General features: G+C 57.4%; 2 protein-coding genes and 1 long non-coding RNA gene across 7 annotated transcripts in view; 1 reads left to right on the top strand and 2 right to left on the bottom strand.

Moving 5' to 3' along the window:
• Nucleotides 1-3,646: 3,646 nt before the first annotated feature.
• LOC142823399 (uncharacterized) lies at nucleotides 3,647-8,387 on the bottom strand. The gene is made up of 3 exons (XR_012898616.1): nucleotides 7,549-8,387; nucleotides 4,257-4,422; nucleotides 3,647-3,784 (listed from the first exon to the last, which is right to left on the bottom strand). It is a non-coding gene; the product is annotated as an uncharacterized LOC142823399 (long non-coding RNA).
• A 5,238-nt stretch (nucleotides 8,388-13,625) lies between these two features.
• The window catches only part of LIG1 (DNA ligase 1), a 39,432-nt gene continuing 29,967 nt past the window's right edge, over nucleotides 13,626-23,090 (bottom strand). For 3 of the 5 annotated variants that reach the window (XM_006132991.4, XM_014578514.3, XM_025189618.2), the window contains exons 24-27: nucleotides 22,857-22,910; nucleotides 22,221-22,364; nucleotides 21,904-21,996; nucleotides 20,895-21,223 (exon numbers count right to left, since the gene is read on the bottom strand). In XM_006132991.4, the coding sequence (XP_006133053.2) occupies nucleotides 21,143-21,223; nucleotides 21,904-21,996; nucleotides 22,221-22,364; nucleotides 22,857-22,910 (372 nt within the window). In that variant the 3' untranslated portion in view covers nucleotides 20,895-21,142. The other 2 variants (XM_075914369.1, XM_075914368.1) reach the window with 2 other exon arrangements.
• Nucleotides 17,770-20,698, top strand: ATF5 (activating transcription factor 5). The gene is made up of 3 exons (XM_075914421.1): nucleotides 17,770-17,927; nucleotides 18,776-19,066; nucleotides 19,497-20,698. The coding sequence occupies exons 2-3, from the start codon at nucleotides 18,901-18,903 to the stop codon at nucleotides 20,201-20,203; spliced, it is 873 nt and encodes a 290-aa protein (XP_075770536.1). The 5' UTR covers nucleotides 17,770-17,927; nucleotides 18,776-18,900; the 3' UTR covers nucleotides 20,204-20,698.

Raw genomic sequence — 23,090 nt, forward strand, 5'->3', positions numbered from 1 at the left:
CGGCCTGTGTGGACGGGGAAGAGGGAGTGCTTTCGGAAGAAGAGGAAAGAGGAAAAAGCACAGGTGCCCTGGTGGCCACTCCGCCCATAGTAATCACAGCTTACATGCAAGATCGTGTCCATTCAGGGTGGACGCTATCTGTCGAAAAAGCAGATCGCTTTTTTGATGCGCTTTGGAGGAGTGGACACTCTCTTTTGGAAGAAGTTTTTTCAGAAAATCGCTTCCAGAAAAGCTTCTTCCAAAAGAAGCCTGCAGTCTAGGCGTAGCCTGGGAAAGGGCCCAGCCGCATGCAGGGGCAGCAGGCTGTGTGGCCGGAGCTAACCCAGCTTGCAAGGGCCCTGTGGGAGAAGCTCCCCCAGGACAAAGGCAGGGCCCCTGGGCTGCAGGAATAAGCCATAAACCCAGGGGGTGCGTCTAGACTGGCAAAAACTTGCCAGCTGTCTACACTGGCCGCTTGAATTTGCGCAAGAGCACTGACTTTGTAATGTACAAAATCAGTGCTTCTTGCACAGATACTTTCATGCTCCCGCTCGGGAAAAAGCCCTTTTGCACAAGAATACTTGCTCAAGAGGGCCAGTGTAGACAGGGAAGAACTGTTTTGCGCAAAAAAGCCCCGATGGCTAAAATGGCGATTGGGGATTTCTTGCGCAAAATCGCATCTAGACTGGCCACGGATGCTTTTTCGCAAAAAGCATCCGTGCCAATCTAGACGCGCTTTTGCGGAAATACTTTTAACGGAAAAACTTTCCGCAAAATCATGCCAGTCTAGACGCAGGGGTGTAGGAAGGCCGCAGGATTTCTGGCGTCTGGCGACGCTGGCGTCATGGCTTTTGACCCTGTGACTGGAGGGGCGTTAATGGGCCATGTCCCCTCAGCTGGTTCCTGGCAATCTGGGCTAACGCTGGGGTAACCCGTCTGCATTGCCCTGGGTTTACCTGTGGGGCTGGGAGTCCATTTCCCAGCCTGCCGGAGAGCTCTGTGTCAGCGCGAAACCTCGTCTGCCTCGCCCGCCCACCCGCCCGCCGGTGCTGTCCAGTGAGAGTCACGACCCAGCGACCTCGTCTCGCTGATCCCCTGGGGCCGACTGGGCGCCCACACACTGCCGATATCTATCTAGTGATCTGTCTGTCCCTGTGCACCCTCTGCCTGTCTGTCTGTCTGTCCCCATACACCTCATCTATCTATCTATCTATCTATCTATCTATCTATCTATCTATCTATCTATCTATCTATCTATCTATCTATCTATCTATCTATCTCCATACACTGTTCCCTTTTGCTCTCTCTCCCCAGGCACCGTCATGCCACATGGATATTTCCCATCACTCCAACTCTCCCAGGTTCTTCCACACATACATGTAGGCAAGCGCACACACAGTCATGCAGGGACACACGGAGAGTCACAGACACAAATACATACACAAAGTGCACAAACACACACACATCCGGAGATGTACGTGCACACAGCGTACACACAACATGTACACAAACACACAGACACACACACATATGCATGCACATACAGGGACACACACAGAGATGCACGCACACACAGCATACACACAACACATACACAAACACATGGAGACACACAGCTCTACCAAGCCCTGTGAAGGCGCACACGGGTCGCACACTCACCGAGCACCCACAGCCAGAGCCCGAGCGCCATGGGAGAGCCGTGGGGCAGGGGATGCCGTGAGGAGTCTGCTCCGGGGGCTGAGGCAGAAGTGAAGCTGTCGTGTCAGTGGTGACCGGGACTCTTCTCCTTTCCACACCTGGGGGTGGGAGCAGCCTGGCCTGGCCTCCCCCCGCTCTCTGCTTCACGCCCTGGCCAGCGGGGGAGGGTGTGAAACCCCCAGTTCCTCCTGCGCCCCACTCCTGCCCTCCCCCCACACTGCTGCCCTCCGTCAGGCCAGGCTGCGTTCTGGGACTCCCGGCATGGGCAGGGTCGGCAGGGCCAGGGATGGGGAGTCCCCTCTGTGGGGGGCATGAGTGAGCCCAGTCTGGCCCGGCGCGGGCGTCCGCACTGCCACAGCAGGGGCACTAACAGTGCGGTCAGACACTAGGCCCAGCCAGCGCCCTGCAAACACAGATTGAAAGCCACTGAAAACGGAAGAGAACCCCTGTGCTGTGCCCCACCCCAGAGGCAGCTGCATCGCTGCACCAGAAACATCCCTGTAGAAACAGCTAGTGTGGAGAGTCCCCTCTGGCCTGGGGCGCCTTCGTGTGACCCTTGTATGGCCTGTGACCCCCCCCTCCAATCTGGCAGCTTCTCAATCCATGGAACCTAAGCAGCCAATGCCCCCCCCCCACTCATCATTCCAAATCCCCCCCAGCCTGAGCCAGTGACCCCAGAGCCCCCAGCCCTAAGCCAGGCATATCCCCCCCCCCCCCCCCCACACACACACACGCAGCCTGGGCCAGCGATCCCAACCTCCCAGACCCCAGCCAGAGCTCCCCCCAGCTTGAGCCAATGAACGAAGCCAGAAGTCCTGAGCCCAGAGCGCAGCAGCCCGCTGTACTGTGCCCCCGGCTGGATGGGTCAGGCCGGAGCTTGGGCTCTGAGCCCTCCTGCCCCACCCTCGGCCCCCGAGTCTGAGCCCCAGCTGCAATGCCTTGTGCAAAGCATGAGCCCACAGTGCAGCTCCTGACAGGAGCATTTAAACCTAGGGGGGTGGGGGGCTCATTCTCTGGCACTCGGGATTCGGGAGGGAAAGGAGGCGTCAGGCTGAGAACAGGGCGTTTGCATTAAGAGGCCGGCAGGTCAAACAGGCACAGTGTGCGAGCCGGCTGCGATAAGAGGGAGACACCACGAGGACCATTTCCTACAAACAACATCACAGTGGAGGAGCCGAGTTAGGAGGCGGAGACGAGGTGAAGAGCAGGCCAAGCAGGGCCAGGCTGGGGTAGGGGAGCTGGCGGGGCTAGCCCGGCTGGAGAGGCTCGTGGGGAGGCTGGAGGAAAGCCAAGGAAATGGCTGGATTGCATTGAAGGAAACAGGAGGCAGATGCATCTCAGCGCAGCCTCAGACCAGCCTGGCCCCAGGGAGTTAAAAAGAGAAGAGTCGGGGCAGCAAAATGTTGTGATCCTTGCTGGAGGCTCCCGGCCAGCGGGACTGAACTTGGCTCACCCCGAGGGAAGAGTCCCCCAGCCACAGCCTCTGTCCAGCTAATGGACCCTGACCGGCGGAGGACGGGGTGACTTCCTGGTAGGGAGGCTGCTGCCCAGGAGTCCTGCGTGCTGTTCGCCCTCCCTGCAATCCTGCGCAGGGCTCAGTGGGCACTGGTAGGATGGGGCCTGGCAGCTGCTCCACACCCCAGAGCCGTCGCAGCTGGAGCAACAATTAGGCAATAGCCCAGAGCAATGCCAGGGCTAGAGGTGGCACCAGCCAAAGGGGCAGGGCCAGCGGGGGGCGATTGGGGGGATGGGGAGGAGACACAGCAAAACGGTGCAGACAGGGCACAGGCAGTGGTGCAGCGAGACGATGAACTTTCTGCCTCCTCTGCCCCACACCCTGCCTCCCGCACCCCACGGCTGGAGATGGACCAACCTGAGAGCACCTCTGGGCTTCGGCCAACGTCAATCATCTGCAGGGGACACCAGAGGGGAAAGGAGAATACTTAGAATGGGGAGTGGGGGAACCAAGTCCAGGGCCACTGCCCATGATGCAGTAAGGTCAGTACGTCACTCGGTGTTTTTACGATCACGTGGTTAATCTCCGGTTGCTTTCCTGAATAAACGTCGACTTCTCCTCCCGCATTGTCCAGGTTTCCTTGGCTCGGTGCTGGCGAGAGGAGAATTTTTGCCTGTTAAAGGCACCCAAGGGAAATTTATTTCCCCCCTGAGGTAAATGGAGCCAGCCTGAGACTAAATGGTTTCCCAGGCGAGGCGTCTCTTCTTTGCCTTCCCTGCGCCTTTGTCAAATGTTTGAATATCTTTTTATGGCATTTATGGCCTGTTTCACGACGTGGACGCGCGATTTGCATGCATGATTTATCCCTGTCATGTAAGACGATAAAATTGCATGCTAGGCTCTATAAATCTGTATCGATTCATGCCCCGTATCAGCAACTGCAAATATATTGTCTCCTCCACACTTATTGAAATCTCCTAATTTTAAGAATCATGGAAATGCACTAACATTGTGAACCGAGCTGCGTTCCCGCCCTGCTGGCCCCGGATGAAATAGCGTTACGGCAGGCGACAGCCTTCAAAGGGAACCGTTGTCCTTTGGTGCAAGCGGTCATTTTTCTCACCTTTGCCCTCGTGAACTGAAGCCTGGCGCCATACAGATCCAGAGACCAGCCAGAGGCATTTGCAAGTGATAAAGCAGCAAGTGAAGTCCTGCTCCCATTAGTCGTTGTCGATAAAGATACGTTTTCCTGAGGCTGAGCTTCCAAGAGCCGTGCTCACCATTCGCACCTGTGACGGGCGGCGTGGGCGGCGAGTGGATAGACAGTTAGGGGAGGCTAGCTTGCTCTCCACCCCCTGGCCCTCCCCTCCCTTTCTGTTCCCTGTGGGAGCCCAGAGCTCCCCTCCCCTGCTGCTCCCACCCTCTGCTGCCCCCAGGCCAGGACTTCCTCCTCCACCCATAGAGCACATGGTGGGTGGGGAGCGTGGAGCCTGCAGTGCCCCTGACCCCATCCCCAGAGTGCATGCCACAGTGACAATGCGCCAGCCTCCCAGAGCCCCCAGCGGGTGATGCCACTTCAGCACCTGACTGTGGCGCCAGGCAGGGCAGTAACCCCAGCCTTCCCAAGTTCCCGCAGCAGGTTGCTAGGCCCCAGGCCACAGGCCTCGTTCCATGAGGCGTACAGCTAGTTCGGATTAGAAGCCTAACCCGAACTAGCTAGTCCGTGCCGCGTGTAGCCGCGCGGCACGGGGTCCGACCTAGCCGGCATTTAAAAATGGCGCCGGCCGGCTTCATGCAAATGAAGCCCGGGAAATTCAAATCCCGGGCTTCATTTGCAACTGCGGATGACTACATTACCCCCGCTAGTTCGAACTATGGGGGTAGTGTAGACATACCCTTACATCCCTACTGCAGACTGACAGCCCAGCTCCCCCCATGGCATCTCTCACCCACCTGTGGCTCCCGCTGATCAACTTCTACTTCCCCACAGCGCCTCCTGCCCACCATGATCAGCTGTTCCATGGTGATCAGTAGGCACTAGGATGGGGGGGGGGCAGATGCTCAGGGAAGGGGCAGAAAGAGGCTGGGAAGGGGCAGGGTGGGACCGAAGGGGAAAGGATGGAGTGAGGCTGGGGACAGAGCAAGGGGTGGGGGGTTTGAGGGAGTTGCCTGAGGCAGAGCAGTGTCCCAGCACCCCCGTACAGAGAGGAAGTCAGCGTCTGTGGCCCGGCTGAAACATTCTGGAGCCTGGAGGAAAATGTGGTTCTCGGAAAGGCTGGAAGGTTCCACGAGATTCTACAAAGACCCAGAACATTTTCAGAGGGCAGCGCAAACGGAACCCGCACGCGGAACACCTGAAACCTGCTACTTCAAACACCCCAAGCCTGGTGCCCTCCAAGCCTGGCACCCCAGGCAATTGCTTGGCCCCTGCCTGCCCCTAAATCTGGCCTTGGAAGCAGGATTGAGTCAGGGCATTTGTCATTGTTAAGAGGATCCCGGACTTTGAGCCTGGTCCTTGCTGCAGCCGAGGGCTCTGAGCTGACGCTAATAGCTGAGTGGCATAGATGGGACAGACATTCACCCTTGCAGAGAGGCTGAGGTTTGGAAAGTCTCCATCCAAAGAGCATTGTGGACTCTGGCTGCAGCCCTTTGTAGCCTGCCCTACTCTTCCTAACACCACAGGCCTTGCTAGTGCTGCAGAGGTACCTTCCCTCCCCCGCCCACCATTCCTACATACCACCCCACTGTCCTGGGGAAGGTGCCTGCACGTACAGCTCAGAGTATTTCCATGGTCAGCCCTTCTTACCGGAGTCTTGTGCAAACCAGCGCTTGCAAAAATGACCTGCAGAGCTTGAAGGGGGCTGCTGGGGAATTGCAGCAGGGGTGGGAGAGCATTAGCGCGATTCTTCATCCAAATTGGGCCTAGCTCTGACATCCACCCTGCAGACAGGACAGTGACCTCCCAGAAAGGCTTCCGAGAAAAGCTACACGAACAATTTGAGGGCTAGAAAACTGTTTCTGCCTAATGTCTCTCTCTCTGTATTGTAGAGAGTTTGTGCATCTGTCTGTCCGTGAGTCTGTCCGTCCCTCTGTGAGCCCAGTTGTTCAAGAATTAAACAGTAAGAGCTAGGAACACCTAATTTGGTATGTAGCTTCCTCTTCTCCTAACTTAAAGCAAGGTCGGGGTTTGATTGTGCCGGGAAAATGGGATGTGACTGGAATCCACTTGTTTTCCATAACACAGAGCAGGGACAATTATACTGCACTGACCACAGGGGGCAGTAAGTGCAGGGGACAGTTATACTGAGGTGACCACAGGGGGCAGTGAGCGCAGGGGACAGCAATACTGCAGTGACCACAGGGGGGAAGCTGCACTAGGAAAATAGTAGCCAGATGGGGCCAAATTGCTCCATATTGCCAGCCACAGGTAAGTGGACTCTCTGTTCCAAACCCTTCACCCTCAGCCACAGTGACAGCTAGTGGCCCCACTGCCACGGTCCCCCAGGAGTACCACTGGAGCTGGCCAGCACAGCTCCACCCCTGCTTCAGGAGTCGTGGCTTGGGGGTAGGGCTGCATTGCCCCAGCCTACCCCACCCCAAAGGAGATTCAGGATGGAGGGGACAGCATGAAAGCCTGGGCTCCGACCTGGGCCCCCCATCAGAGGAGATCATAGAGTTAGAAGAGACCTCAGAAGGTTATCAAGTCCAGCCCCCTGCTCTAGGCAGGACCAATCCCAACTAAATCTGCCCAGCCAGGGCTTTGTCAAGCCGAGACTTAAACACCTCTAGGGATGGAGACTCCACTACTTCCCTAGGGATCCCATTCCAGTGCTTCACTGCCCTCCTAGTGAAATAGTTTTTCCTAATATCCAACCTGGACCTCCCCCACCACAATTTGAGACCATTGCTCCTTGTTCTGTCATCTGTCACTACTGTGAACAGCCTCTCTCCATCCTCTTTGGAACCTCCCTTCAGGAAGTTGAAGGCTGCTATCAAATCCCCCCTCACTCTTCGCTTCTGCAGACTAAACACACCCAAGTCCCGCACCCTCTTCTCATAGGTCATTTGCTCCAGCCCCCTAATGTAGGATGTAGGCTGGGAGGCGGGGCCTCACAGCTCTGGTTCCCCCTTCCAAAGGAGACACAGGCTGGGGGGGCTCAGGCCTGTGAGACCCCCCCAAGAGCTGCAGGCTAGGGCTGGGCAGTGCAGTCCCCCCCACCTCGGAGGAGCCACCAGCTGGGCATGGCTCTACACACCCCAGGGAGCCATTGTTACCCTGAGGATAACTAAGGCCTAAATTTGCATCTGATTAGTATTAATTAAGCCTCAGTGGAAGTTGCAGATAACACCAAACCTCATCTATCATAGGTGTTTGCTGACCCAAGAATGCCGCAGTAAATAAAAACGTTGCTCACTTTAAAAGGGCCTCTGGTGAAAGACAAGGAGGAGATCCCTCGCAGCGGTGACCCTCTGCGATGCTCTCGATCTCAAGCCTTGGGCTCCTTCCGAGCCCTCAGCGAGGAACAGAGAGGCGATCCCTCGGAGACCCTGGGGACGGGTCTGGTGCAGGCAGGTGGTGATGATCCTTGTCTGGGGCCTTCCGTTCCTAGGCGCAGGAATCACCGGTGGAGACCTGCCTGGCGCTGATCTTCAGGTGGCTTCTGCTCTTCAGCAGGAACCGATGATTGACAGCTACCAATCCCTGACTAGCTAACACGACGCTCCCGTCACGGACAAGTACCCGGCCGCTGGTGCGGTGAACCGACGCACTAACCCTAACGCACACACTCGATGACGAGAAGCTAGCTAACCCTAACTAACTAACAGAGACTGACAGGGTGACACAAGCAAGGTGGAAAAGGCGCGAACAGACACAGACAACTGTTAGCCAGGCCTTCAAAGCACCCTTCTCATAAATATTCATGATCTTTATCTTTACAATCATTGGACCCTGCACAGGAAAACAAGGGTCCCTGATTGGGTGCTTTGATAGACAAGTTGTAACAGCCTGGATCTGACATGTGCAGCTACTTGCGTGCCGTGTGCAACACTCCTAGAAACTTCTGAGCATGAATACAGCTAATACATATTCATAACATACATATTAATGATTGCTTATACATATTAATGAGGTGTCAAAAATGAGCAGGCTACACCACCCTTGCTAAAGCAGCACTACCATCGCCACCATGAGCCCCCCAAGACCTGCCAGCCCTGACTCCTGCACCCCCCACCTTCTGCCCTGAGCCCCCACAAGGACCCAGGCAAAGACAGGTACATCCTCTAGTTTGCTAACTGAAGCGATGGCTCAGAGGTGATGGGATCCCTCTCTGTGGACTGGAGAACTGGGAGGGGAGCAGGAATCCGCTGTGATACTGGTGCCCCACACGCTGGGTTGGGTCTTGGGTTCCAGAGCCCGGGGCTGGCACGGTGGCGGGGGAGGGAGGTACGACTGGTTGCAGTGGCAGCCCTGAGCCACCAGGAGCTGGCTGGCATCAGCACCTCTCCAGGGAGGATCTGGGGAGGCAGCCGGAGCTCTGCTGAGCCAAGCATGTGAACTCTGCGTGGCCTGGAGGGGACAGGAGCCCGTGATAAGAGCAGGAGCAGGCGTCACAGATGCACACGCAGCAGCACACGCAGGGACAGAGGGGATGTGGGGTGGAGCTTGGGGGGGCGGGACGTGACAGTGCCCTGGATTCCACCACCAGGAACCCTCCCCTCCGCTAAGCCAAGGACGGGCGGATTCCGGGCTGCCAGGCACTGAGCCGTGGTTACCTTGCTTTGCAACGGCCGCCTCTGGATCCTCCCTGGGCACTGTGCCGCAGGGGGTCAGGGGAGCCTGCTGCAGATTGAGGGAGATCACCCGGTGGCCCAGGCTGCGGGCAGGTTGAGGCAACTCTAGGAGCCATCCCCAAGGGCTGGTCACGGCACACCCAGCCCCGGTGGACCTGGGATAGCAGCTTTTACAGGAATAAATGTGCCCGTGTGAGACGTGGTTGTGTGCGTCCAGGCCTCAGAGAGACGTCATGGGGTGAGCAGATGGGACAGGGCCCCTCACCAACCCAAAAGGCCGCCCCAGGCCCAGACGGCGACACTGCAAAGGGGTGTTATTCAGCACCACTCTTGCCCGGCAGACGGGGTGGTTGCTGTGGAGCCCGGTTGAGATTTGCTGTCTCTTGGCGGTGGTGGTGGAGGGGTTGTCGGGGTTGCAGAGCTGGGCTCCGCTGCTCCCTCCCCGAGCGTCTCTGCAGATTTCTCGTTTGTCCTTAACCCCTTTCAGGCAATGCTGCCTCCATGGAAACCGGGGGGGGGGAGAAGGGGGTTGCGGCGGTTGCTACTGCTGCCGCCTACCAGTGGGACATGGCACAGCTCAGCGGAGGGCTGGGCATGAGTGGGGGCAGGGCAGCTCTATTGCTGGTCCCATTGCTGGAACTGGGATGCCACACGGCTGGAGTCCCGGAGTGATGGGACTAGCACATAACAACTCCCCCGTAGGCCGTGTCTACCATGCGCCCTGCAGGGATGTTAACACACATGTAATTGTGCACATGTGTAACCACTTTTTTTTAGCAGTTACACATTTACACAAGGGGGGGCAGGCGTGAGCTGGTGCTTGCAGGAAGCTGGCTGAAAAGCACCCACCTGCTCCCCCCCCGGCTCTGATACAGAGACAGCAGCATGGGGGGCAGGCGGCTGTGTGGGAGACAGTACACGCAAGGACCTGGCTTGGAAGCCAGCTTCTGGGTGTCATCCCCACCTGCTTTCCTACTCCCCACACTGCTCCCTCTGTGGGAGGCAGCAGGGGGGACGCAGAGGCAGCTCTGCAGGAGCTGGCACATGCAGAGAGCCGGCTTCAAAGCCAGCTCCCCGCACATACCGGCTCCCACCTGCCCCCCCACATTGCTGCCTCTGATACAGAGGCCGTGGCACGAGGGGGGCAGACAGTCGGTTCAGCAGGAGCTGGTATGAGCGGGGAGCTGGTTTGAAATCCTGCTTCCCACATGTACTGGCTCCCGCCTGCCCTCTCCCCCCCCCGCCAGCTCCCCATGCTGCTGCCTCTCTATCAGAGGCAGTGTGTGTGTGTGTGGGGGGGGGGGGGCTCCACAGGAGCCGGTGCTCGTGGGGAGCCAACTTAAAAATCAGCTTCCCATGGGACCAGCTCCCGCCTCCCCCCACTCTGCTGCCTCTGATACAGAGAAGCAAGGGAGGGGGGTTGCATGTAACTGTTAGGATTAACCGATAAGCCCAGGCTTTTCGATTAATCATGTAAACAACGCATGAGACAGGCCTCTGGGGCAGGGGCTATAAATACCTTGCCTCAGCCATCACCTGTGCTTGCACATGACTGGCTGGCAGCTCTTATCCAGCTCGTGGGGGGCAAAGGGGAATGCACGTCTGCCCCCCCAGCACCATCGTTCCCCCCCCCCCACACACACACAAATGCTCAGCCAGCATGGCTCAGGTTCCTACAGCAGGGAAGGCTGCGGGGCTGTCTCGGTGCCGTGAGGCCACAGTGCCCCTCTCCAGCATACACAGGGTTGTAAAGCCAGCTGGCGTCTCCAGGCCATTGCAGGGCTCCGGGAATGGGTGCTTTGAGCCCGTCCCAGTTGCCGCCATGCAACAGGCCAGGCGGCGGGGTCAGCTGGGATGGATCCATCACCGTGGTTTTGCTCATCAGGACCCATGATGGGGGCATGGAGATGGGGGGCAGGTATCCCCCTAGAGCTGAGAGGGGAAGGGACAAGCCAGAGGGCTTCATTCCCACAAGGAAGGTCTCTTCTGTGCTGCTGTTGGGCCAAACAGATCCAGGAGAGCTGGCCCAGCAGACCTCCCAGTCCAATTGGACCGTGGCTCAGTTAAAGTGCCACAGTCGGGGAGAGAACCCAGGTATCTGGGCTCTCAGCCCGTCTCTGCTCTAATCACTAGATCCCACTTCACCCCAGGGCTGGGAATAGAACCCAGGTGTCCTGGCTCCCAGGCCCCTGCACTAACCCACTGGCCCTGCCCCCCATGGAGGGGATGCTGCCTGGTGCATGCTGGGGCACTTATGGGGGCGGGGGGGCTCCTTGTGGTGTATCCAGGCCCCTGATGTGCTGACCTCATGGCACTTGGGAGGGAAGGGTGGGGAGAGCAGGCTCCTGTGAGCTCCTGAACCCCCTATGGAGATTCCCATGGCAACATGGCCTGCTCAGAGCTCACACTTGGATACCAGCAGGTTGCTGTGGATACGGTGCCACTGTTTGGCAATACAATACACCCTAGGGACAGGTGTCCTGTTGAGCAGGGACCAGAGTATGTGTGTGTGTGGTGGGGAGGGAAGACAGAGCCATATCCCCAATTGAGCCACTAGCCCCTGGTGCCAGCCAGGCTGGCGCTGCATCAGGGATGGAGGACTGGCAGTGCTGGCAGGCTAGGTCTGGGACTTGGAGCAAAATCTCCCACCTCTGCTCCTGAACTCTGCTCTATGGCTGGCAGGCCTTGTCCCAGCCCACACCTAGCGATGACCCAGCTAGAATGAAGTGGGAATTATCTGTGGTATTTTTAGGAGTCCAGTGTGTGCCTCAGTTTCCCCTGTACTTTGCATGGCTACCCAGTGTACCCCCAGAACACAGAATCAGCACTGTGTCCCCGCGTGTGACACTCACCTCCCTGTCTGGGGAGCAATGAAGGGTTGTTAAGGAACTGGCTGGACACAGATCCCCGCGGGGATCTGGGATATGAGCAGGGTGGGCTCTGGGGGAAGCTGTCTCTCGCTCTCTTGGGAAGTGACTACGGAACAGAGCCTGAAGCTGGGGTTCACTGGCTTGGCTGGGCTCTGATGCCCTGTGCCGGTGCCAGGGCCTAACACACCTGACTGCTTTGAAAATGCTGCCAGGTGGCATTGTCGATCCTGGCAGAGGGGCAGGAATCCCTGCAGCACGGCCAGGGCTCGCCAGAGGTCTCTCAGCTGGCTGTGCTTGGCAGAGCTTGTGGGGTGGAGCAGCAGGGCTGGAGCCCAGAGGCTCAGTACAGGAGGTGGTGAGGACCCTTGGCCTGCGCTGGAGAAGACTGAGACCACATGAGAGCCTGGCACATACAGAGGGGTGCTCCTAGAGGCTGTTCCAAAGCCGGGGGCGTAGCACAGACCCTGCTGATCCATGACACCAGCCCTGCCCCTGACACAGCCCTAAGCAGGCCCTAGCCAGACAGGGTACGTCTACACTAGCCCCCTAGATCAATCTAGGGAGGCTAATGAGGGCGACCAGAATTGCAAATCAAGTCTGGGATTTAAATATCCTGTGCTTGATTTGCATGTTCCCGGCCGGTCGCCATTTTAGAAATTGACCAGCCCGAAGTAACTGCCCCGCGTCTGCATGCAGCAGTGAAACCCCTAAATCGAATTAGGTGGTAAACCTAATTCCGGAATCCCGTTTCACTGCTGCGTGCAGACGCGGGCAGTTACTTCGGGCTAGTCAATTTCTAAAATGGCGACCGGACGGGAACATGCAAATCAAAAGTGGGATATTTAAATCCCGGGCTTGATTTGCAATTCCGGTCACCCTCATTAGCCTCCCTAGATTGATCTAAGGGGCTAGTGTAGACGTACACACAGAGGCATTTCTCCTTGTGCCCAGACCACAGCCATGTCAGCAAATGTTCCCTCCTCCTGGATGTTTTCCAGGGTAGTGGAGTAGGGTTGGCATGACTCCCCAAGCTCCATGAACCCTCTGGGAGGCCCTGCTCCCCTCAGCCTTTCCATCTGTCCCAGGTTCAGGGGACACAACATTAGCTTTTCCTACCATGGCGGCAGTGTGGTGTTGAGTGTCCCCGAAGCAGGGGCCATGGCTAGTGTGCCTGGTCTCCATCACAACCCACTTGTCTCCCATGTACCCTCCCATGTATCTGCCCCACAGCCTAGGGGGGCACAGCTCGACCATGCAACTCATGGGGGGAGGGGCAGTGTCAACATCCATAACCCCTCCCCCCCACTGCTTAACTTCCCCAATATCTGCAGTAACATCTGTCCCTCTTTCCCCATCACTTGTCTCCTCTCCAGCAGGAACCTCGCTCTGGGCTGGAGACCAGTGTAGTCAGGCAGGGGCAGGATGCAGAAGGAACTTGGACAGAAACTGGGGTATGTCTACACTGCAGCGTTTTTCCAGAAAACCTTCACTTACGTGGACACTGCTATTGCGTTCTTCAACAGAAAGTCGAAAGTACGGAGGGGTTTTCCGACAGCGGTAAACCTCTTTCTACAAGGAAGAAGCCTTTTTCCGAAAGAGCTCGCTTGGAAAAAGGCGTGTGTGGATGTGGAAGAGGCTTAGGTCTCTGCACCAGAGGTGGCAATTCCAGCTGCCCCCCCATGCCACTCCCAGCCCTGAGACCCCATCCTCCCTCTCCCCTCCAGGTTCTCAGCCCCCTTCTTCCCTCCCACCTACAGGTTCTCAGCCCCCATCTCCCCAGTTTGTTTTATTGAAAGAAAAATGCAAAGTTCGTTTTGTTCAAATCAAAACAAGTGTGTTTATTGAGAGTAAAGGGAAGGGGGAAAGGGAGGAGTTGTGGGAAAGGGATAGTGGAGCAAAGCACAGGCACCTAGTGGGGAGGCCCTGGGGAGAGTTACTGAGGACCTTGAGAGAAACTCTCCTTCAGGGCCTCCAGATGCACGCCCCAAACTGATGGGCTTGGCAGATGGCAGCTGTCCATGGCTGCTCACAGGCCCTCCCTTTGTAGCTAGCCCCTGCTAGCCCCTGCCCCCCACCCATGTAAGAAGGCCTCCCCATTCTTCTCCACAATATTGTGGAGGACCCAATACACCGACACCATCCAGGGGATGTTGTGCTCCCCCACGTCCAGGCAGGTCAGGAGGCACCTGAACTGCTCCTTGAGGCAGCCGAAGGTGCACTCCACCTGCATGTGGGCCCAGTTGAGATGGGAATTAAATTGGTCCCTGCTGGGGTCCAGGAGGCCGGTATATGGCTTTATCAGCCATGGCATGAGGGGGTAGGCTGCGTCGCCCATGATGTACAGTGGCATCTTCACATCCCCAAACACAGAGTCACACCGGGGGAAGAATGTGCCAGCCTCCAGCTCCCCATAGAGGCTGGAGTTTCAGAACACATGGACGTTATGCACCCTGCCCGACCACCTGACAAAAATGTCCGCGAACTGTCCACGGTGGTCGAACTGGGCCTGCAGCACCATCAAAAAGTAGCCCTTCCTGTTGATGTATTGGGGCCGCTCGATGGCCTGGTGTTCGGATTGGGATGTGGGTTCCATCTATGGCTCCAGTGTGGTTGGGGAAACTCTGGGTAGCAAATCTTGTGACGATCAGGTCTAGGTCTCCCAGGCGAATGACCCTGCGCAGCAGAATGGCGTTGATGGCCCTCACAACCTGCAGAAGGAGACAAACAAACACACAAAACAGAGAATGAGAGCGGGAGTGCCTGAGCCCTTGGGAGGTGCCCGGCCCACTCCACTCCCCTCCCCTCCCCTCCTCAAACACCCCAGGAACCACCCCCTTTGAGACCTCCCCCCCAGCAGCAGGGCTATGTGAGTGCGGGATGGCACAACCTCCTGGGGAGGGGGCTTTCCCCCCACCCCCAGCCCTCCACCCCCCCTTCTCTAGGGTCCCCCTTTCAAGGATTCCCCCCACCCCCTGCAGGGACTGCAGCCCAAGAGTGCCTTACCTCCATGAGGAGGGCCCTGACGGTGGACTTCCCCATGCCGAACTGGTTGCCCACTGATGGGTAACTGTGTGGGGTGGCAAGCTTCCAGATGGCAATGGCGACTTGGTTTTCCAGGGGGATGGTGGGCTGCAGGTGAGTGTCACATCATTGGAGGGCAGGGGCCAGCCAGGCACACAGCTCCAAAAAGGTGGTCTTCTGCATGCGGAAGTTTTGGAGCCACTGCTGGTCGTCCCACTGCTCAATGACCAGGAGGTCCCACCAGTAAGAACTGGTGTCCGGCCTCCAAAACCGTCTCTCCACTGTGGGATGCGGTTGTAAGGGTCTTGCTCCCGCACACAGGGAGAGGGTCTCAAGGATGAGCTCGGTGTCGAGCTTGTGGAGGGCCATGAAGGCAGCCTGCACAAACTGCTTCAGAAACTGCAGCATGGCCGTGTGGGGCCATCAAGTGCCCAGACGCAGCTCTGGCTCCATGGCAAAACGAAAAATGCTGTGGCGTCCAAAAAGCTGGGCAACAAGAGCACGCACTGCTAAAGCTTTGCTGTCCCTCCGAGAGGTAGGCAGGCACGAAGCAGAAAAACAGCTGTCCAGGGGGGTCCCTTTAAGCATGTCTCTCAGCTAGGCTTCGGCAACAGCACTTGGAAGCAACTGCTGACCTAATGCCCTGCCTGAACTGGTTCCTGGTGGCCTTATATTTGAAATAGCATCCAGTCAGTGTTTTATCTTTCGAAAAAGCAGATCACTTTTTTGTTGCACTTTTGCTGTGAAGATCTCTTCCGGAAAAGCTTCTTTCAAAAGAAGCTCGCAGTCTAGACATAGCATGGGGGAAGAGCCGAGAGGAGGGGTGAGTGTTCCAGCTCTCTCCTGTGCTGGCACCAGTGTCTCACAGCAATCTCTGGGCTATTTATTGGTCGATGGTAGAAGGAGCCAGGGGACAAGGGCCATGGTGCAATTCTGGTGCCAGGGGAGCTGGTCTGAGCCAGACTGGGGAGATGACAGCATGGCTAGAATTGCTCTTCTCCCCCTGGCCTCTGAATACATCTTAGTGGGGGGGACGGGGACTAAGTGCAGGTGGGTTAGTTTCGTTGGAATAATTGGGGTCAGAGTACAGAGATCTCTGCCTGCCTGGTCCCCTGGCAACAACCAGAACTGACAAACTGCTTAACCTGCTCCTGAGGTTCCTGCAGAAGGGACATAATCCGATTCACTACACTAATCGGGCTGTCAGTGTACCCAAAGCCCGGTTCCCCTTCCCATTAGTGGAGGGAGTTTCTATAGCCCCCTCTTCCTGAGGGTCACACCAAAGATAACACTATCGGCCCTTTTGGGGAGAAGAAATGCAGTGAACTGGGCTAGGCTAGTGGATTGACTGCTGTTAAATTCCAGTTTCCTAAAAGACAGAACAACACAATCCACAGGTTTGCTGCATCTGCCTCTGGCTTTGACTCTCACATCCAGTGCCCCTGCCCCAAGAACCCAGCCCAGCCTGATCAGCAACTCAGAGACCTGGCAAACTCATACCAGTGCCCAGCAGGGTAGGGCCGTGCTGGAACTGCCCCTCAGTGCAGGGCACTCAGCACTCTGCTTGGAAAGGGCAGAGATGCTCATTAAGCAGGAATGGAGTGGGAAAATGACACATGATGAGAGGAGTCTGTTGGGGTCAGGACTTTGCCAGCACCAGTGGAGATATTAGTGAGGCCCCGCTCTGTGGCCAGGTACGTGTCCTGTGGCCAGATGTGTCTCTTGAGATCAGGATGATGAAGATGCAATGGTGCCATTGTGGATGCCAGGGTTCCAGGAGATGGGGGGCAGGGACAGGCAGGATAGACAAATTCCCTCCTTACAGACACACTCCTCTACCATTTCGATCCCCTCAAAGTCTTTTTTTATGGACCCACAAGGGAGAGCAGGTGGAACCACATAGTGCCTCAGTATTTTGCCCACAAATTGGGTCTAGTATCTGACACACCCTGACACCTCTCCCCATGCTGCTGAAGTGGACTGAGAACAATTTGCACTATCCATGCCCCTGCATCCTGGGACTAACGTTATCATATCGCAGGCTCAGCTAGACTTTTGTTCCCATGGACACGAGAGAGTCCACAGACCAGAACTAGCTTCCAGGTGGGGTGGGATGTGTGAGAGTGGATCATGCAGGCAAGCCCCAAAACTATTTCTGAGCCTGGTATTTGCCTGGAGACCCAACACCCTGCTTCAGGTCACAGGCTAGTTAGTGCTACGTGCCCAGCTCACCAGCCAGTCACCCAGCCTTCATCTCACATGGGGGCTCTGCTGGTGGGTGCTTGCCCCCCAGCGCCCACCTGGCCAGGAGCACAAAGCAGGGAAGTCCATGGCAGTGCAGCAGGGCAAGGCCACTAAACTGGCTAGTATACCCTGCTCCCCACTTGGCTGGAGACTATGGCAGCATCGAACCTGATTCCTCCAGAGCCAGAAGGCAGACCATGGGTGCTGGAGTTTGATGGGTTGGAGGACCCTGGCTCCCAGCGGTGGAGCTGGATGCTACAGAGTCAGTATGGGGGACACGGGCTGCCCTGGAAAGGTGCTGGGGATACTAAAAGCTCGCGGGGGGGGGGGGGGGGGTCCTAGCACCAGACACAAACGCGGTCCCAGGTTACTCTCTGATTTCATCTGTCACAGCACCTATCACGGGGCCAGTTTTCCCGAAGCCAATCGCTACCCCGCTCGCGGCGGCTCTGCAGCCAACCAGAGGCGAGCCCAGCCCCTCCTTCTGTTCACAGCTGATGCAACTCTGCTGCAATCGATCCAGTCACCGCCCGCAAAATAGGTCCCTCGCTCCCGCCCGGAGCACGGCATGGGGTGACGGGGGGCGGAGCCGCGCATCTCCGGGGCACAGCAAGGGGGCGGGCTGGATTGGGGGTGGGGGCTGATGGGCGCACGACCCCGTTGGCGGGGCGGAGGAACACGAGGTGTGGTGCGGCCCGGGAGGGGGGAGGGAATATAGAGAGCGGCCCCTCCCTGTCCCCTTTACTCCGTCTCTCTCCGCACACACAGACACAGCACTCGAGCGTAGCGCACCATGGCTCTCTAGCACAGCCAGACGCTGACTCGCGTGCGCCGCGCCGCGCCGCCACCCACGCCGCCACCATGGAGTGAGTGCTGCGTCCCCGGGCTGCGCTCGCTGACCCCGCCATGCCGGGGCCTCCCTATGCGGGGGACCCCTGGGGGGACGAGGCGCGCACAGGCATCGCGGGGGGACCTCGACCGGGGTGGGGCGCGCAGGGACCCCGACACGGGGATGGCGTGCAGGCGCCGCCGCGGTTGGCGCGTAGGGGCCCCTTGCGGGGGGGAGCGGCATGCACCAGCTGCCGCGGTGGGCGCGCAGGAACCCCCCTGCGGGGCGGAGTGACATGCATCAGCTGCCGCGGTGGGCGCGCAGGAACCCCCCTGCGGGGCGGAGTGACATGCATCAGCTGCCGCGGTGGGCGCGCAGGAACCCCTCTGCGGGGCGGAGTGACATGCATCAGCTGCCGCGGTGGGCGCGCAGGAACCCCCTTGCAGGGGGGAGTGGCATACAAGGACCCCTTGCAGGGAGAGGAGGAGACGTTCTGCACCAGCCGCTGCGGTCACGCAGGGACCCTAGCAAGCGGATGGCGTGCAGTCACACAGCCCCCGGGGTGGGACCTCGGCGGGAAGGCACACTGTTGCATGGCTAATTCCCTTATGGCCTCTGAGCTCTTCCCCTAGTTGGGGCGGCGCTGCCGGGATCACGTTGCAGCCCTGAAGGCGCATCTCCATGATCTCCTGAGCCGCGAGTAAAGAGGGCCAGGCGGGTCTTAGTCCTGCTGGCAGCTCGGGGCCTGTGTGAAGCCATGTGGTTTGAGTGGAGGGAAGAGGCACAGGGTTGTCCCCTCATTGAGTGGTGCTGTACCAGATGGGTGAAGGAATGGACCTCTCCCCCTTGCCTGCAGCCCTGCTCATCTTCTCTTCTCTCTTACAGGTCTTCCTGCTCTGCCCCCATCTCACCTGCCACCCTTGCCAGCAGGAACTGTGCTCCCCACCTGCCATACTCTGGCCCCTTTTCCCATCGGGCTGTGGCCTGCCTGAGCCCACACCTGCCCCACCATGTCAATGCTGGCAGCTTTGACCCTGGACATGGAGAAGACCCTGCTCCCAGCTAGCACCCTCTCCTGGAGGGCCGAGTTCCTTAAGATCCCCGGCCACTATGAGCCCCTGGCAGGGGCCACGGATGGGCACTATGCCCATGGCACAGAGGCAATGGTGTTGGCAGGTACAGTTCTGGCAGGAGAGGGAATACTGGGGGGGGGGAGGGGGGAGAACAGATGGGGGGGATACCTGGTTGGGCTGCTTACAGGAAGTATTTTGACTGCCTCAGAAGGGCATCAGAACCCTCCCCCTTATGCCAGGCTGGGAGACCCCTGCCTTCCCTGGTGATTATGATGGGGTTGCTGAAGGGTTAGGATGTTTGCTCAGAGGGCACTGGGCTCCCAGCCAAGGCCAGGTCAGAGAAGGCAAGTTGTAAATAAAGCTACTTTAGGCCATGTCTTAAAGGGCTTGGCTGGGCCACATACCTGCCTTGCAGTCCTTCCTTCTCCAGCCCAGCTGCAGGTGGATCTCCTGGAGTGGGGGGAGGGCTCTGCACTGCTCTTTTCCTGTCACGGCTCCCCCATGCAGCCTGTGAACCTGCTCTCTCCACACAGGCGATGGCTTCTCAGACTGGATGACGGAGAGGGTGGACTTCTCCTCTCTCCTGATGGAGTCGGGGGACCCATCGCTGCCCTCACCCCCACTGCCTGACCTGGAGGCCATGGCTTCCCTCCTGAAGAAGGAGCTGGAGCAGATGGAAGACTACTTTCTAGAGGAGTCACTGTCCCCAGGTCTGGGCCTGGACCAGGTGGCCCCCAGCACACCACCTTCACACCAACCTGCATTCCACTTCCCTTTTGGAGATGGTAGTGGGCCAGCAGGGTCCTTCCCACCCTTTGGCTCTGACAGCCCCACACCACTGCAGACCCTCGATTCAGGCTGCCTTGAGCTCCTCAACCTGTATGGTACTGGGGTGCCTAGTGGGGAGTGCCCTGGCCAGGGCCGGCTGGAGGAGTATATTGGTAGCCCACCAGCTGCCAAGCGCAGCAGGCCAAACCCCTTGGAGCAGTCAGCAGTCCTGCCCCAGCAAAAGGGGGACCGTAAGCAAAAGAAGCGGGATCAGAACAAGACAGCAGCACTACGGTACCGGCAGCGGAAGCGGGCTGAGTATGAGGCACTAGATGATGAGTGCCAGGGTTTGGAGGCCAGGAATCGTGAGCTTAAAGAGAAGGCAGACTCTATTGAGCGTGAGATCCAGTATGTCAAAGACCTGCTCATTGAGGTCTACAAGGCCAGGAGCCAGAGGCTCCGTGCTAGCTAGCTTGAGCAGGGAGAGGGCCACCTAGTCTAGACTCCACCCCAGATCCAGAGTAGGGCACTGGGTCTGAGGGGGAGGGACTCTGACAGATGTGGATCTTAAGATCTGGGCTCCAGACTCAGCACAACACCCCCTAATGCAGTAGAAGCAGGGTACTGGGGACAATGAGCTAGACAATGCTCTGAGTGGGTCAGAGAAGCAGTGGCTGGGCAGAGGAAAGGTTGTGACAGGAGAGGGAGACCAGGGTGCTAGGTGATGTTCTGGAGAATGGACATGCCTCTAGGGAGGGATGTTGGGGAAGGGGACAAGAGTGGAACAAAGGCAGGAGAAGGGTGTAGCTATGGCACAGCAGGGGTGTGTAAAAGGTAGTGGGGAGGTGCTGGGTGAAGTGAAAGTGCATGTGGGACAGAGGCAGAGCCATATAAACTTTTTTATAGATGTGTCCTGTAGCTTCCTTTATAATGCATAAAAGCAAATAAAGGCTAATTCCTACATTCAGGCTGCGCAATGTGTTTTCTGGTACACCTTCTTTCCCCTGAGTTAGGTCTCCAATTGCACTCACCTCTCAGGGCCATAGACTTTCCCACCCTGCTTCTGCCAGCACTGCTAGAAGCAAAGCTGCATCTCCCCTCCCCACTGCATTACATAGCTGATGGTGTCTACAGCTGGCTTTCTGTGCACACAGACTGGGAGCTAAGAAGGAAATGAAGGTTTATTGTACACCACAATGCTCATTACAACTGAACAGATGCCTCAGGCTAATATCTCCCTTGCTTCAGGGCTCAGTGCACCTGGGGCAGGAAAGCAAGAACTCTAGGCCTTGGGCCAGGTACAGAGGAGGCAGCAGGAAGGCTCTGGCACACACATTCATCCATGTGCTGGCAATCACAGGGATCTAATCCATCCTGCTTCCTACCCTCCCTTGGGCAACTCACACGAGCACTAGTAGAAGTCCTCATCCTCAGTCTTCTCCACTGACTGTTGGTTCTGAATCTGCTGCTGCAGTTTGTAGAGTTCAGCCACCTGCAGTCAAGAAAGAGGGATGGAAGCTCCTAGCACTACAAAAATCAATTCTGCTCCATCTGCTGCCAACTGCATGGCTCTGAGGCACCTACATATAGGGTCTTGGAACTGTGCCCAGACCTAACCCACAGAGGCACTGCTGTTGCTGCCCCTGCCTATTGGGAAGATGCTCATCTGGAACTACCCATCAACAAACCAGAGCTCAGCTAGGACTGCTGCCCCCCAGAGATGAGGCCAGTAACCTTAACACTGTCCCCACGGTAAGTTGAGAGGTTTGCTCTGGCATTGGGAGGGAAAAGCTCAACACTAGCAGAGCAGTCTGGCTGTTGAATTTAGCTAAGATGCTGGGCTCAGTACCCTGACTGGGCTGAAATGCTATGAGGGCATCAGCAAAGAATCTTGGGAAGAGCCCCTTAGTGCCATGTTGAGTGTTAGGCCCATCAGTTTGAGGGGTTCATACCCCTTAAGGCATCCCATGCTGGTGCTTGTGACAGTACCCCTAGCAGTGTCAACACTGCACAGTGAGCAATTTCTGCTGGAGGTCATCCAGGGTGCTGGTTACGCCCCTGGGCAGAGGTCTCAAGCCCCAGCAGGACAGTAGCCCCATGTCTAAGCTGAGGAGAGAGGAAGGCACATTGTAGAATTAAGCCACTTAATCCAACCCTTATGCCATGTGCTACCTGGGAGCTGGTGGTGGCTTCCTCAGGCTTCTTGTCATCACGCACACGCAGGAACCGGGGAAAGCGCAGGGAGATGCCCTTCTCCTCATCCACCTGGGGGTTGAAAGGGTGATTCCCAACCTGTGACAGGAATACTAGAGCCCAGGCTCAGGGGTGCTGAGCACTGGCCAGGCTGGCAGCTTCCTGCACTCCAGCACTGCTGATGAGTGAATCTCTTCATGCCATGCAGGGATAGGAAGTCCCAGATGGCCCCATACTGCAGGGTGATGCTGTTCCTGCTCAGGCCCCTCCCACTGCAGGCCCCGTCCCAGACTCACCAGGCCTATGGCTGCCTTGTGCACAGGTGAGATGGACAGGTCAGCACACTTCACTTCCCACACCTGCACTGCTGCCAGCCAATGGTTGGGCTCAATGCTGCTGTCCCAGCGGTAATAGGGCCGTGGTTTCTCCAGCACATGGTCCTGCAAGTGAGAAGGAAAGAATTACTGGCCCAGTTTTCCAGCGATGCACATCTAACTCCATGCATGCTCCAGCAACCAGCTATACAATGAGACCTTGGGTCCCAAGAAGCAAGATTCCTGGGTTTTGGCCCCAACTCTAGGAGGGGAGTGGGATTTGATGGCTAAAGCAAGGGGGCTGGGAGTCAGGACTCTCTGGTTCCAGCCAGGGCTCTGCAGCTGACTAGTTGAGTGTCTCTGGACCAGGTTCTCACTGGCAAGAGAACTACCTGAGGCCTAGGGTACATGCACGCTCTGGTAGGTTCTGAGGATAGATACAATGAGCTGTGTTACCTCCAGCCAACAGCAGGGAGTTAGAGTAGCAGGCTCAGGGCAGGGACCATAGAGGGCAATGCATAAGTTTCTTCACATTTTTTAGCAGCTGGGCTGCACAAACAATGGAGGAGTTCCTTAAGAATAGCCATGCAAGCTGGATGTGGGGGTAAAACCTCCTACCTTCAGAAAGCTGTAATGTTTCTCCAGGCTCTCCTCTGTGAAACCAGTCCCAAGCTGATGGTGATAGCAGGGCATTACTGTTACAAACCTACCCAGCAATCTAGGCTGCTCATCCCTTACACCAGTCCACTGCATACAACCCTCCCCACTGCCTCCCTGCACCCTCCTCCTCCTCCACCACTCCCTTATACCCATTTCCCGGACATGCTTGTGGGCAGTGGCAGAAATAAGCAG

Source organism: Pelodiscus sinensis, chromosome 33 (assembly GCF_049634645.1).
Source record: "Pelodiscus sinensis isolate JC-2024 chromosome 33, ASM4963464v1, whole genome shotgun sequence".
Classification (NCBI taxonomy): Eukaryota; Metazoa; Chordata; order Testudines; family Trionychidae; genus Pelodiscus; species Pelodiscus sinensis.